This window comes from Hemicordylus capensis, chromosome 4, assembly GCF_027244095.1.
Source record: "Hemicordylus capensis ecotype Gifberg chromosome 4, rHemCap1.1.pri, whole genome shotgun sequence".
In the NCBI taxonomy this organism is placed as follows: domain Eukaryota; kingdom Metazoa; phylum Chordata; class Lepidosauria; order Squamata; family Cordylidae; genus Hemicordylus; species Hemicordylus capensis.
The window spans coordinates 252343180-252355889 of NC_069660.1; the positions used below are offsets into that span (position 1 = coordinate 252343180).

At 45.0% G+C, this 12710-nt stretch overlaps 1 protein-coding gene and 1 long non-coding RNA gene across 2 annotated transcripts in view; one reads left to right on the forward strand and one right to left on the reverse strand.

The window, feature by feature from the left end:
* LOC128323526 (ras-related protein Rab-10-like) overlaps window positions 1-12710 on the reverse strand; it is a 70332-nt gene that overhangs the window by 14575 nt on the left and 43047 nt on the right. Inside the window, exon 5 of the mRNA XM_053246814.1 lies at window positions 11370-11471. Within this exon, the coding sequence (XP_053102789.1) occupies window positions 11370-11471 (102 nt within the window). The remainder of the gene's footprint in view (window positions 1-11369; window positions 11472-12710) is intronic.
* Window positions 1-12710, forward strand: part of LOC128323527 (uncharacterized) — a 39287-nt gene that overhangs the window by 5905 nt on the left and 20672 nt on the right. Inside the window, exon 2 of the long non-coding RNA XR_008306331.1 lies at window positions 9516-9693. This is a non-coding gene — a long non-coding RNA (uncharacterized LOC128323527). The remainder of the gene's footprint in view (window positions 1-9515; window positions 9694-12710) is intronic.

The following is a 12710-nucleotide window of genomic DNA, read 5'->3' on the forward strand; positions in this document are numbered from 1 at the left end:
TTTTTTTTTTTTTTTTTTTAAGAGCCACAAAATGACTCTGCACTGTAAAATGGCAACTGGAAATGAATCAGAAGTAATTTCTCGGTCATTTCCAGCCAGTCAAACCCACAAATAGGTGAATATTAGCCTATTTTTATACTGCAGATAAAGAAATTGGGGGCTATTCACATGACTGCTCGAAAGCAGGCTAAGGGAGCCCAGCCTGCTTTCGAGCGGCCGTGAGAACTGCCAGGAGCTGTGTGGTTCCTGGTGGTTAGCCCACTTAAATGCGCCCCCCCCAATGAGGTTAGCAGAGCGAGCACTCTGCTAACCCCGTTTTGGTGATTGTGAGTTGCCATGGCACGGCTCTGTGCTGTGGTGACCCCCGACCAGGAGACCCCCGACCAGGAGACCCCCAACCCCTGCTGCCCTTACTGGCTCCATGACAGAGCCGGTAGTCATGTGGGTGGCCAATCTGGCTGCCCAGGGTGAGCTCCCTGTTCATATGCAATGAGCTCGGGCTAATCCCATTCTCCCTGCAGAGCCTGGTTAGGCTCCACATATGGATCGTGTGTAGAGCCTCTCGCTCTCTAAGACCTGTCCATGGATATGTGAAACTGTGGGTAATGAGGGCCACCTGTATGTACACAATTCGCATCAGGCAATCTGATGCCCAGCTCTAACAGGCTTAAAAATGTGTAAGGATTAGGGAATTCACAGCAGGGAGTGAAAATCAGACTGTGAACAATGTTAAAGCATTTAAAATGAGTCAGACAGTTCACTATGATTACCCAATGCTTATGCTAGATCTTGTCAAAACATATATTATGCAGAAGAATGAGCTTAAATTACTATTGACACAGATTTTCATGAATGCATAGTTAAGGGGAAAGTGTTCCTGAAAGTGCTATAAAGCAGGGAAAGGCAGAGTTCAGCTATTCTCAGCATTAGAAACCAGATATCCTATGATAATACTGCTTGCTGGGAGGCATTTAAAAATGGCCAACTCTCATAAAACACCATGTGTGGATGGCAAATGCCTTCTGATTATAATATATATTTATCTAATACAGTAGTTATATTAAAAAAAAACCCAACCAAAACCTGGCACCATGCACAGTTCAACAGGTGTTCCAGTTACATCTGCCCAAAGCACTTTACTTTCCTCACTGAAAACTGTGCTTGTGTAATGTCTGCCAACCATAAAATTAGTGGGTGTTAGCCCAAAGTATGATATTCTGTTATATTAGGGAAGCAAAATGCTTGGGGTAGATTCAAGCGTTATCAAGTGTGGTGACTAATGGGATGTAGAGACAAGAGTAGAAGTGGGAGAACTTTGCCTGTTGGTCCCATTAAGACGTAGACTAGGAAGGCTCAGAACAAAACTTACTGTTTTCCAGGCAACTATCCAAGTCCTCCTAGGAAGATCTTTTTATCTATCTGCTCCTGGAAAACGATATACTTCTGAGTGTTATAACATTGTGCTTCTGAAAGCTGTGACACCAATTGGTTAAGGTGGTATGATATATGAAATACTTCAGCTTCTCAAAGAAGGAAACCATAAGCAACAAAATATTTGTAGAGATCATGCACATGACCTCGCTGGGGAGGGCAGATGGGCTGCAGGGAAAACAAGAGCTCTCCTGCCTTCCACAGCAGATGAGTGGCCGCCAAGTGGTGGTGCGGCAAATGGAAACACTTCCTCCTCCCGCATCCCAGGGTGCCCTGGGTAGGAGCATGGCAGCTGCTCTCATTAGAGCTGTAGCCGCGCTCAGTGCAGCCACTCCTTCCCCACAGCTCACTGCCAGAAATGGCGGCCGGCTGTTGGGAAGCCGTATAACCCGGCAGCCATCACCCAGACGATTGCTGGCCATTAACCAGCTAAAGACCCGGTTAAGCACTGGGGCTTCGCACAGGTGCAGCGCCGGGAGCAACCTCACTCCTGGTGCTTCACACACACAGCTGAACCCAGGCTGGGCTGGACGTTGACTCTGTGTGTGTGTGTGTGAACACCCTTACTGTCTAGCTTCTGTGAAAAGAAATGGATTAGATTTAAAGACTGATTAGATTTAAAACCACACACAAGAGAAGCAGCAGCAGCTGGGCAGGGCAGGCAAGAGACTGGAAAGCTGATGGGAGACCGATCCAGAAAACAGAAAAGTTAAGGGGCAAAAGGTTCAGAAGCAGAGTGGCTGAAAGAAAAGGCCAGAATCAACAGTGAGTGATAGACCCTGAGGGAAGCGTAGGTAGAAGAGGCAAGCCTGAAGAAAAATCTTGAGAACTGTAGGCTAGGGAGGCAAAGGCTGTTAAATCTTGACCCTGAGAAGGTTATTTTGCCTTTAAAGAACTGCATAGGAGAATGAATTCTGCAGCTGTGGTTTTAATCATCACTACCGCATTGTGACCTGGCAATCTTAAGGGGGCAGGGAGGATGAAGCAGCAGTGGAGTATGGTGGGGGTGCTAAATTTCACATATTGATTTGAAATGAATGAGTCTATTCTTTGTCTGCAGGCTTCTAGTATTTTTAGCCTAATTTCCTTAGGAGAGTAAGTTTATGAGATCACCCAGCTTTCTTTGTGTGTGTCTGTGTCCATGTGTGTGTGTTCCGCTATCAACTTCGCAATGCCTGGACTGATTTGAACCAAATTTGGTACTGTTGTAGGGACACCTCAACGATGTAGTTTGTGATTATGTCATCCACCCCAATTAAAGATGGTGGATGCTTGACCGTTGGAGTAGGATGTGGGCTATTAAGATTATAGTGAAAGGAAAGTAGGCAGATGAGTTCTTTCCAGAACTTTTTGTTAATATTGCAAGCATGCTTCCAGAATCTTGAAGTTCATTTGGCTGCCTAAATTACATGGTATTTAAATAAATAAAACATGCAAGTTGTTTATTGCATACACAATTGAAAGGAAACTAGCTGACTACCCCTCCTTCCCTACAGAAGAACATATGGCAGGCAAAAGAATTACCAATCAACTACTTCTATTATAGTGCAGCCTGGTTAAAAATGAATGCAGGTTCAGTTTTAACATTAAAACTCAAGTGGTACAAATTTATACCTTATTTCTCCTTATACCTGGCTAAGGCCTATGTGAGTGGAAATCTAAGCTTTAGGTCTAACTGAAAATAAGCACTCATGCACCATGTTAATTCTCAACAACTCAGTAAGAAGTATTCTTCTGCATACTGGTGCTATTATTTTTCCCTTCAGATAAACAGGGTAGAGAATCTGCTTACGAGGTATATTCTCCCTCCTGCTCATGTAGAGGTTTGTTCAGTGCTGGTGTGTGTGTGTGTGTGCGTGTGTGCATGTATGTGGAGGAAGATTTGATCTCTATTGTCCTTGGAAAGATGCTATTGCAGAATAAGCTTCAGTTTGGCCTCTGTTACCCCTTCCTGAACAGAGGTGGAGGGGAGGAACGTGTAGGAAGTGGAGTTAGCACAAAATAAGGATAAAGTATATTATTCCCAAGTAGCTCATGAGCAACAGTTTGGGAAACACCATTCTAGTGTTTTGAGTGTTCGCAATATCAGTGAAGACCTGGTTCTTTTTCCTTAAGAAAAGTATGGGTTTTAAATACCCTTTAAATCCTTGGCCTTAAGAAAGAACTTCCCAAGCAAATCTACTGAGAGAATTTACAGTTCTGTTATTGAGCTTATTGTGCTCTCTGATTTTAATCTTTGCAATGGACTTCTCATGCTGAAAATGTACATTTGTTCTTTTTAGACTGAAAACTTTAGCATCCTTCAAACAGTCTACTACCACTATGAATATTTATATACCGCTCTTCAACCAAAATCCACAAAGCAGTTTACAAAGAAAAATACATAAATAAAATGGTCCCCTGTTCCTAAAGGTCTCACAATCTAAAAAGAAACGTAATGCAGATACCAGCAACAGCCACGGGAGGGATGCTGTGCTGGTGTTAGATAGGGCCAGTTGCTCTTCCCTTGCTAAATATAAGAGGATCACAACTTTAAAAGGTGTCTCTTTGCTCAGTTAGCAGTCAGAGGAGAACCAAAACTGTACCAAGCCTGCCATCACATATAGCGTCGTCAGGTACTGTGCGGCTGCGATCAGCATTCGTTGGCAGATGACAGGCCGTAAGTTCTTTCAGCCTTAATCTGACCCTCGGTGACTCTGGGCAGGCCCTGCAATTGCTCACACACCTCCCTATTTACTGTTCCTTATAACCTTTAATCCGGCTGTTTTCCAGTTTTATTATTCAGGCTTTTATGTATTTCTGTCTTCTCATGTCTTTTAACTTCATTACATCCATTCTTATGCCTCACCCCTTGGTTGTTGTATGTATGTATGTATGTATTTATTTCATGTGTTTTTATGACCTTTACTATTTCTCAGGCTTTTAGGCCCTCATGCTTTTGGTGTGTTATCTACTATTTTTAGCATTTTTAGTCCTTTTAGCATTAATATGAACCATTTAATATGTAATCACTTTGTATCTACTCTCACTTTTAACATGTAATCACCCTTATACTTTATGCTGGTCTATGACCGTAATAAAGATTTATTGGGGCTATTCTCACGGTTAGCAAAAATCGGGCTAGGAGAGCCTAGCCCAATTTTTGCTAATCGTAAGAACCACCGGGCTCGGCTGCGAGCCTGGTGGCTCTTGAGCAGCTAACCCGCTCAAGTAGCCCGCCCCTTAGCCCGGGTTTGTGGAGCGAGTGCTCCGCAAACCTGGGCCTATTGGATCGTGAGTAGCCATGGCACAGCTCCACGCCACTGCTACTCATGAGGAGACCCCCAGAGGGGAGGCGAAAAGCCGCCTCCCGGCCCTGGAGGTCTCGCCAGCATGCCCTGCGTGCTTGCGCAGGGCATGCCGGAGCTTGCGGGGGCTGATCAGCCCCCGCACCCCCAGCCCCCGCCTGCTCTGTCACGGAGCTGGCAATCATGTGGGCAGCCAATCCAGCCACCCAGGGCTCCCTCCCCGCTCATGAGCGGGGAGAGCAGGCTTAGCCTGCTCTTCCCGCTCACCGCCACAAACTTAGTCTCACAGATCATGAGACCCAGTCCATTGATTGAAACTGCACTGAAATCAGGAAGCCAAATTAACAGGAAATACGCATTGTTCTTCCAAAAAGTTCTCCCTCACCAGTTCCCAAACCTCCTGTTATGACATGTTTCTATTCCTACCACCAACAGTTGTCTCACTCTCCTAATGTTGTATATAGATATAGATATAGATATAGATATAGATATAGATAGATATAGATATAGATATAGTTTAACTGTGGTCACCAGAGGTAAAAAGCAGCAAGTTAAATCACATACACATATGGAAGATTGCTAATTAGTGAATTCTAGCCTTTAGGGATTGGTCAGTAGCTAACATGGCAAGCAGTGAGATGTTGGCATTAGTGACCTGCCAAGGCTGCTGTGCATTGGAAAGTGAGCCCTGTTGGGGTTGCACAACAGGACAGCGGTGGAACTCCCTAAAATAATGTGCAGACACCTGAACAGCAGAACTTCCACGGAAACAAGTTCCACATTGCAAGTGCCCATGGATTGTTTTAAGGAGTTCCGCAACTGCCCTGCTGTGCAACCCCGCCAGCGCTTGCTTTCCAGTGTGCAGAAGCCCTAGAAAGTCCGCAACATCAGCATTTTGCCTGACCAACATTTGCTTTGGCCAACATTTCATATTGATCGCTGTCAAGTATAATATTGCAACAGACCACTTATTATTATTTATTCGATTTCTATACTGCCCTTCCAAATATGGCTCAGGGCAGTTTACACATAGAAATAATACATAAATAAGAAAAGGAAGGAGAGGAAAGAAACAAAGAGAGACAGGGACACACACACACACAAAATATATATATGAAGAAAGCTTAAAGGGGGAGAAGAAAGCTAGCGCCCGTTATTATAACGGGCTTAAAAATACTAGTACATAAATAAGATGGATCCCTGTCCCCAAAGGGCTCACAATCTAAAAAGAAACATAAGATCAGGCCTGCACAACATGCAGCCTGGGGGCCGGATGTGGCCCGCGAGGCCTTTTTTTCCTGGCCCCCGGGGCTATTTCCTCTTCCCCCCGCTGCTTAAAACACACACACACACCCCCAAAAAATTCCAGCCGCTGCAACGACGAGGAGATGGCTGCGGGGGTGCGGGTGTTCTTCCTTACCCTCCCCCACAGCAGCAGTGGCGCACAGTGGCAGAAACCAGAGCGACACTCGTATCTGCCATTTGGCCTGGTGTTGCTTCCCAACTGTGAGGCGCATCTGCGCAGTTAAGTCTCTTAAGTCTCTCTCTCTCTCCCCCCCACCAAGACTGCTCCATTCTCTCTCTCTCTCTCTCTCTCTCTCTCTCTCTCTCTCTCTCTCTCTCTCTCTCTCTCCCCCAACCAATACTGCTCTATTCTCTCTCCCTCTCTCACCCACCAAGGCTGCTCCATTCTCTCTCTCTCTCTCCCACCAAGGCTGCTCCATTCTCTCTCTCTCTCTCCCACCAAGACTACTCCATTCTCTCTCACACACCCACACACCAAGACTGCTCCATTCTCTCTCTCCCACCAAGACTGCTCCATTCTCTCTCTCTCTCTCTCTCCCACCAAGACTGCGCCATTCTCTCTCTCTCTCTCCCATCAAGACTGCTCCATTCTCTCTCTCTCTCTCCCACCAAGACTGTTCCATTCTCTCTCTCCCACCAAGACTGCTCCATTCTCTCTCTCTCTACCACCAAGACTGCTCCATTCTCTCTCTCTCCCACCAAGACTGCTCCATTCTCTCTCTCCCCCCCTCTCTCTCTCTAAGACTGCTCCATTCTCTCTCTCTCTCTCTCTCTCTCTCCAAGACTGCTCCATTCTCTCTCTCTCTCTCTCTCTCTCTCGCTCTCTCTCACCAAGACTGCTCCATTCTCTCTCTCTCTCTCTCTCTCTCAGACCAAGCCTCCTGCTGCATCCTTTCCATCTTTCTTTCCCCTTCTCCCTTCTTTTCCAAAATTATGAGAAGAGGTTCTCATTTTTTCCCCTTAAAAGTGTTCCATGTTTTGTGTGATGATTTGGCAGAGGTGGAAAGGAAGAAAAATGCATTTTATTATGTATTTTTTACAGATTGTATAATATTTATATTATTAGAATGAATTTTAATTCAACTTATTTCATATTAATTTAAATCAATCTTGGCCTGCCAGAACATCAAAAGTTAAATATTGATTAAATTCATTTTTAATTCATTTTTAATTCATTTCACTTTAATTCAGTTGACTGGTTGATTGATTGATATTAAGTGTTACTCTAATAATCAGCACCCTAGGAATTGACCTCGGCCCCCATGAACCAAGTCATGGTTGGTTTCGGCCCGCCAGGTCATTTGAGTTGTGCAGGCCTGCATAAGATAGACACCAGCAACAGCCACTGGAGGTACTGTGCTGGGGGTGAATAGGGCCAGTTACTCTCCCCCTGCTAAATAAAGAGAATCACCACTTTTAAAGGTGCCTCTTTGCCAAGTTAGCAGGGGTCACTTATAAGATAAGTGATAAGTAATATCACTTATGTTACTTTAAAAGTTCGTGCTTTTTAAATCTCTCTTAAACTGTCAAATTTTCTGTTGTCACAAACCAGTCCTTAGAATATTCAGCGGAAGAGACTAGCCTCCTTCCAGGAAGGGACATCTATGGCCTCTGATTGGTTTAGAAGTTTATTCTGCAGAGCTTTCGAAGAGGTCAGTTGTTAGTTGGAGGGACCAATGGTAGAGGGAGGCAGTTACTGAGACGGAGAATAAAAAAGTAGGGATGGCTCAGGGATAGGTAAGGTTAGAAATATAGTTGATATTTAGATATGTAAGGATTATGGTATTTTAATGAAACCTTGTTCAAACCATGGTGGATAATCATGAAGGGTTTGTCACGTATGTTTTATATTTAACAACAAAATTATCTGTATGCATAATATTTACATTGCACATCTCTTTTTAAAAATAAGATAATTGGGTGCAATGTGACCAGGTCCTTACAGAGACAGCCCCAGGTGAGGTACACGGCTCCCCACAAATGTCTAAAGGGAAGTTATGGACACCCTTCACTGGCTGAGGATAGACCTGGATTTAGATTCACAAATCAAAAATGGTGTTCTACCCAGGTTTGGGAGCTGTGAGTGCTCCCAATTTTCACCTGTGTGGAAGCAAGGTAAGAGGAAAACCTGAGTAGAAGTGATTGTGTGGAAGCAAGGTAGGAGGAAAAGCTACCCTGGTTTTCCTCCTGCCTTGCTTCCACACAGTCACTTCTACCCAAGTTCTCCTTGTACCTTGCTTCAACACAACTGAAAATTGGGAGCACACACAGCTCCCCAAACTGGGTAGAACACCATTTTTGATTGTGTGAATGACCTCCTAGTCATTCTGTGTTTTCCATCAGGTCCTCTGTTGGAAAGCACAGGAGGAGTTCTCAGAGTTACTGAAGACCTGTCTCAGAGGGCATGAATGTCAATGAGACCCAGCAGTGGCAATGAAGAAGCTCTTGGGCATTAATTGTGGCATCATGCTTAACTGGTCTGCCATCTATTGCAATGATGCTGAACTTGGGTTACAGGAAACCAGTCTGAAAGCAGATAAGTTCTATTAGATAATATCAAAAATATGGTATTTGGCAGCAGTCATTTTACTCATTATGCCTCTCTTTCATTCTTCAATTGCAGCTTACATAAGGCTTTCATACAATACAAGAGCCAGTGTGGTGTAGTGGTTAGAGTGCTGGACTAGGACTGGGGAGACCAGAGTTCAAATCCCCATTCAGCCATGAGACTTGCTGGGTGACTCTGGGCCAGTCACTTCTCTCTCAGCCTAATCTTGGGATTTCCTTAATGAAAGGCAGGGTATAAATTTAACAATAAAATAAAAAATAAAAAATAACCTACTTCACAGGGTTGCTGTGAGGAGAAACTTAAGTATGTAGTACACCGCTCTGGGCTCCTTGGAGGAAGAGCGGGATATAAAATGCAAAATCATGATCATGATCATCATCATCATCTCCCATCCAGGCTCTATCAGGCATTGGCCTACTCAGCTTTAACAATATAGAAAAGTGTTATGTTTTCAGACCATTTTCTGGGATAGCAAAATAAGAATACCCAGCAGCCAAGCAAAATATAAGGATATTTCAAGCAAAGTTTTAACAGTTTGACAGCATTGGTCCTTCACTTAGAAGCCTTGATCCTGATCTGGTTAGTCTGACCACATGCTATGGCTGAATCAAATTACAGTAATTTCTGAATCTGCCAGTAACTGTATGTTTACTGAGGTTATGATGCTAAGATTATTCTGAACATAAGGGCATGTTTTACAGTATATAACTAACAGTGCTGGTTCCAAATTTGGCACTCAGGCAAGAAGCCCTTGGTCAGTTCCCACTTCCTTGCTGCCATCAGCCACATGCTCTTCCTTCCCCTCTGGGTCTAATCTCTGCCACTGCCCAGAGGGAAGTGGCAGGTAAGCAAGCACTCAACAGTAGCAGGCAGGTCTGTATGTTCCTAACGGCTGCTCTGTCTTTTTGCTCATTTGCTCACAGTCTACTTCTGGGCCAGAAGGAAAGAGAAGGTGAGCAAACAGCAGTGGTAAGAGGAACAGGAGTTGGACCAGGGCACTCTCGTGATCATCAGGAGACCTTCTGCTGAGCTTTGGCCTCAATGGGTGTCAGACAATGCTGACCCCCAACACTGGCCCTTACAACTAAGACTGCTGATTTGGTAAGAATACATGTCAGGAAAATATTCTTTTTTGCCCCAAGATATTTACTATGAGAACCACTTTGATAAGAAAGTACCATACCCCTTGATATACCAATAATTATTGCAGACACTGGGACTCCCTCATGTAGCATGCCTTTAAATTACCTATTGATTTTACTACTTGGGGCAGATTTTAATTCAGAAATATTTCACAGACTGCAATCTAAAAATCAGAATTTTTTATTAGCATTAATGTACAGTGTTCACTCCAAATTAAGTTCTGAATTCTAGATCACAACATCCATACAATATGCAAAGGGCTAAATTATACTAATAGCTTGCAGTGCTTTTAATCTGGAGAAACCTACAGGATACACCAGGAACTAATGTATTCTCCAAGGCCATACAATGGCAGTTGAATGACACAGTGGTCAGCATTTATCCATCTTTTGCATAGGGATTGGGGGATGGATGGATATAGTATTAATTATTAATTATCATCATCATCAGTGGCACCCTTTGGACCAGATTTCTGGTCCAAAGTCCAGTCCCCTGCAAGCCTGGAGGCCCCTAAAATGCTCAGAAAGATTGCCGCTGCCTGCCCGTCTGCGTACACCATGCCATGCAGCTCCTGGGAGGTATGCTGTCCTGGGGTACAAATGGGGATAGTTGCTCTCCCCCCACCCTGCTAAATATGAGAGCCACCACTTTAAAAGATGCCTCTTCCCCCAGCAAGCATGGGTTAGCAGACAGTAGATAGGGATTAGCAGGGGTTAGCCTACATTATGCATTAAAAAACTCCCTTTTCGTAATACTGTATATATTAACTTAAACTAGCTGACCTAGCACAGAGCATCTGCACCCCTAGTTCATCCTGTCCTTCTTCCCCGCTGGCCAGCTGTGCAGCAAGCGCACTCCTTCCCTGCTGGCCAGCCCGGCAGCGAGCGGTCTCTTTCCCCACCAGTCGGCCGACCCGGCAGCGGGCGTTCTCCCTCCCCACTGGTCGGCCTGGTGGTGGGCACTCTCCTTCTCTGCCTGCTGGCCCGTCGGCGGGCACTCTCCTTCCCAGCCGGCCCGGCAGTGGGCGCTCTCCTTCTCCACCCGCTGGCCCAGCAGTGGGTATTCTCCTTCTCCGTCTGCCGGCCCAGCAGCGGGCGCTTCCCCACCCACCAGTCAGCCCCGGTGGGTGCTCTCCTTCCCTGTCTGCTGGCCCGGTGGCGGGCGCTCTCCTTCCCCATCCACCAGACCATCATCAGGCACTCCATCCCCACCTGCCGGCCTGGAGGTGGGCGTTTTCCTTCCCTGCCTGCTGGCCCATCAGCGGGCGCTTTCCCTCCGCATGGGCACTCTCCTTCCTGGCCAGCCTGGTGGTGGGCACTCTCTCTCCCCGCTGGCCAGCCCAGCGGCGGATGCTTTCCCTCCCCACCAGCCCAGAGGCGGCCACCATTTTCTCTCTCTGCACCTGTTGCTAGTCCAGCAGCTGTTCGCGAACTCTTGTGAGAGCTGCCATGCATGGGATTAGTGACGGGTACAGTTAGGAGAAATAAATATATAGATACTGCAATGCACGCAGGCTCTGAAGAAGTTCCCAACATAGCATTTCTGGATCACATCTCTTAATTCATTTGATTTTTTTTAAAAGGTTACATCATTTCTTTTCTTTTCAATCCATACCACTCTTCCAATGACCCTACCTTGTTCAATATTTCTCCGGCTAGTACTGAAAAGGCATCTTCAATGTTTATATTGTCCTTAGCACTGGTTTCAAAAAAGGGTATTCCATACTCCCAGGCGAGCTGCAAAACAAAAGGGAATGTGAGACTGTGTATTCTGACATATACGACTGAATTTAATGCTTCCAATCAAAGCATAATTCATAGCAAAAGCCATTTAAAAGAGGCCTACGTAGTCCTGATTATAAACACATCTACACACTAAAATCAATGATCTTATTTCAAAGTAAATTGTTCAGGGCCGGGATGAATATCTGTCCCTAGACATTTCTGGACTATAAAACCAATTTCTTTTTCTAATTATTAAATAATAACTCTCAGCCAACAGTCAAAGTGGGATATGTAGATGGTGATTGTTGTTGTTTTCATCATAACCTTCTGTTTATTAGGAATTCTGGTTAAGTTCATTAAACTATAGCAATTTCCCCACTCACTAGCTAGGTTCAAACCAACACAACTCACAGGTTCCCCAAAGAGGAACACAGCCAGCTGATGCATATTTTAAAATATAACAAAGCTACAAATATTGAAGTACACATTCTTAACTGGATTCCATTACACATTTGTCAGAACAGAGGCTGACATCCAGGCCAAAGTTGTGTGCACTGAGAAATGGTTCACATACACCAGAACAGAGGGGTGATTTTCAACAATATCCCCTTCTTTCTGCAGTCCTCCGTCTCTTCTGAAAATATGCCTGTGAGGGTCTCAGCACAACCCACAAGGATAGCATGTAACTTTGCATGATTCCCTGCAACATATATGGACTAGAGGAGGAGGTTTCACAGCAGGAGGCACACCAGAGGTTGCACAAGCCAGTCCCTTTGCACCACTGCAAGACTAGTTTGGAACACAAGTCTCCACCTTATGGGCACTAGCTAATGCAAACATCTTTGCACTAGCGCAGCATTAGTCTGGATATCAGCCACTGGGTCCAATTCTGAGCCCTGAATTTTAAGGACATTGACAAATTGGAATGGGTTCAGAGGAGGGCAACAAAGAGAGTAAGGGATCTGGAACAAAGTCCTATGAGGTATGTTTAGCCCGGAAAAGAGAGGACTAAGGGGGGATCTAACAGTCAACTTCAAATATCAGAAGAGTTGTCATATGGCAGGAGCAGGTTTGTTGCTCCTGAGGGCAAGACTAGAACCAACGGGTTAAAATTACAAAGAAGCACATTTAGACTAGATACGGGGAAGAATTTCCAAACTATAAGAAAGTGGCACTGTCTGTTTCATGCAGTGGTGGGCTTTCCTTCAGTGGAAGCTCTCAAACAGAGCCTGAGTGGCCTTCTGTCAGGGA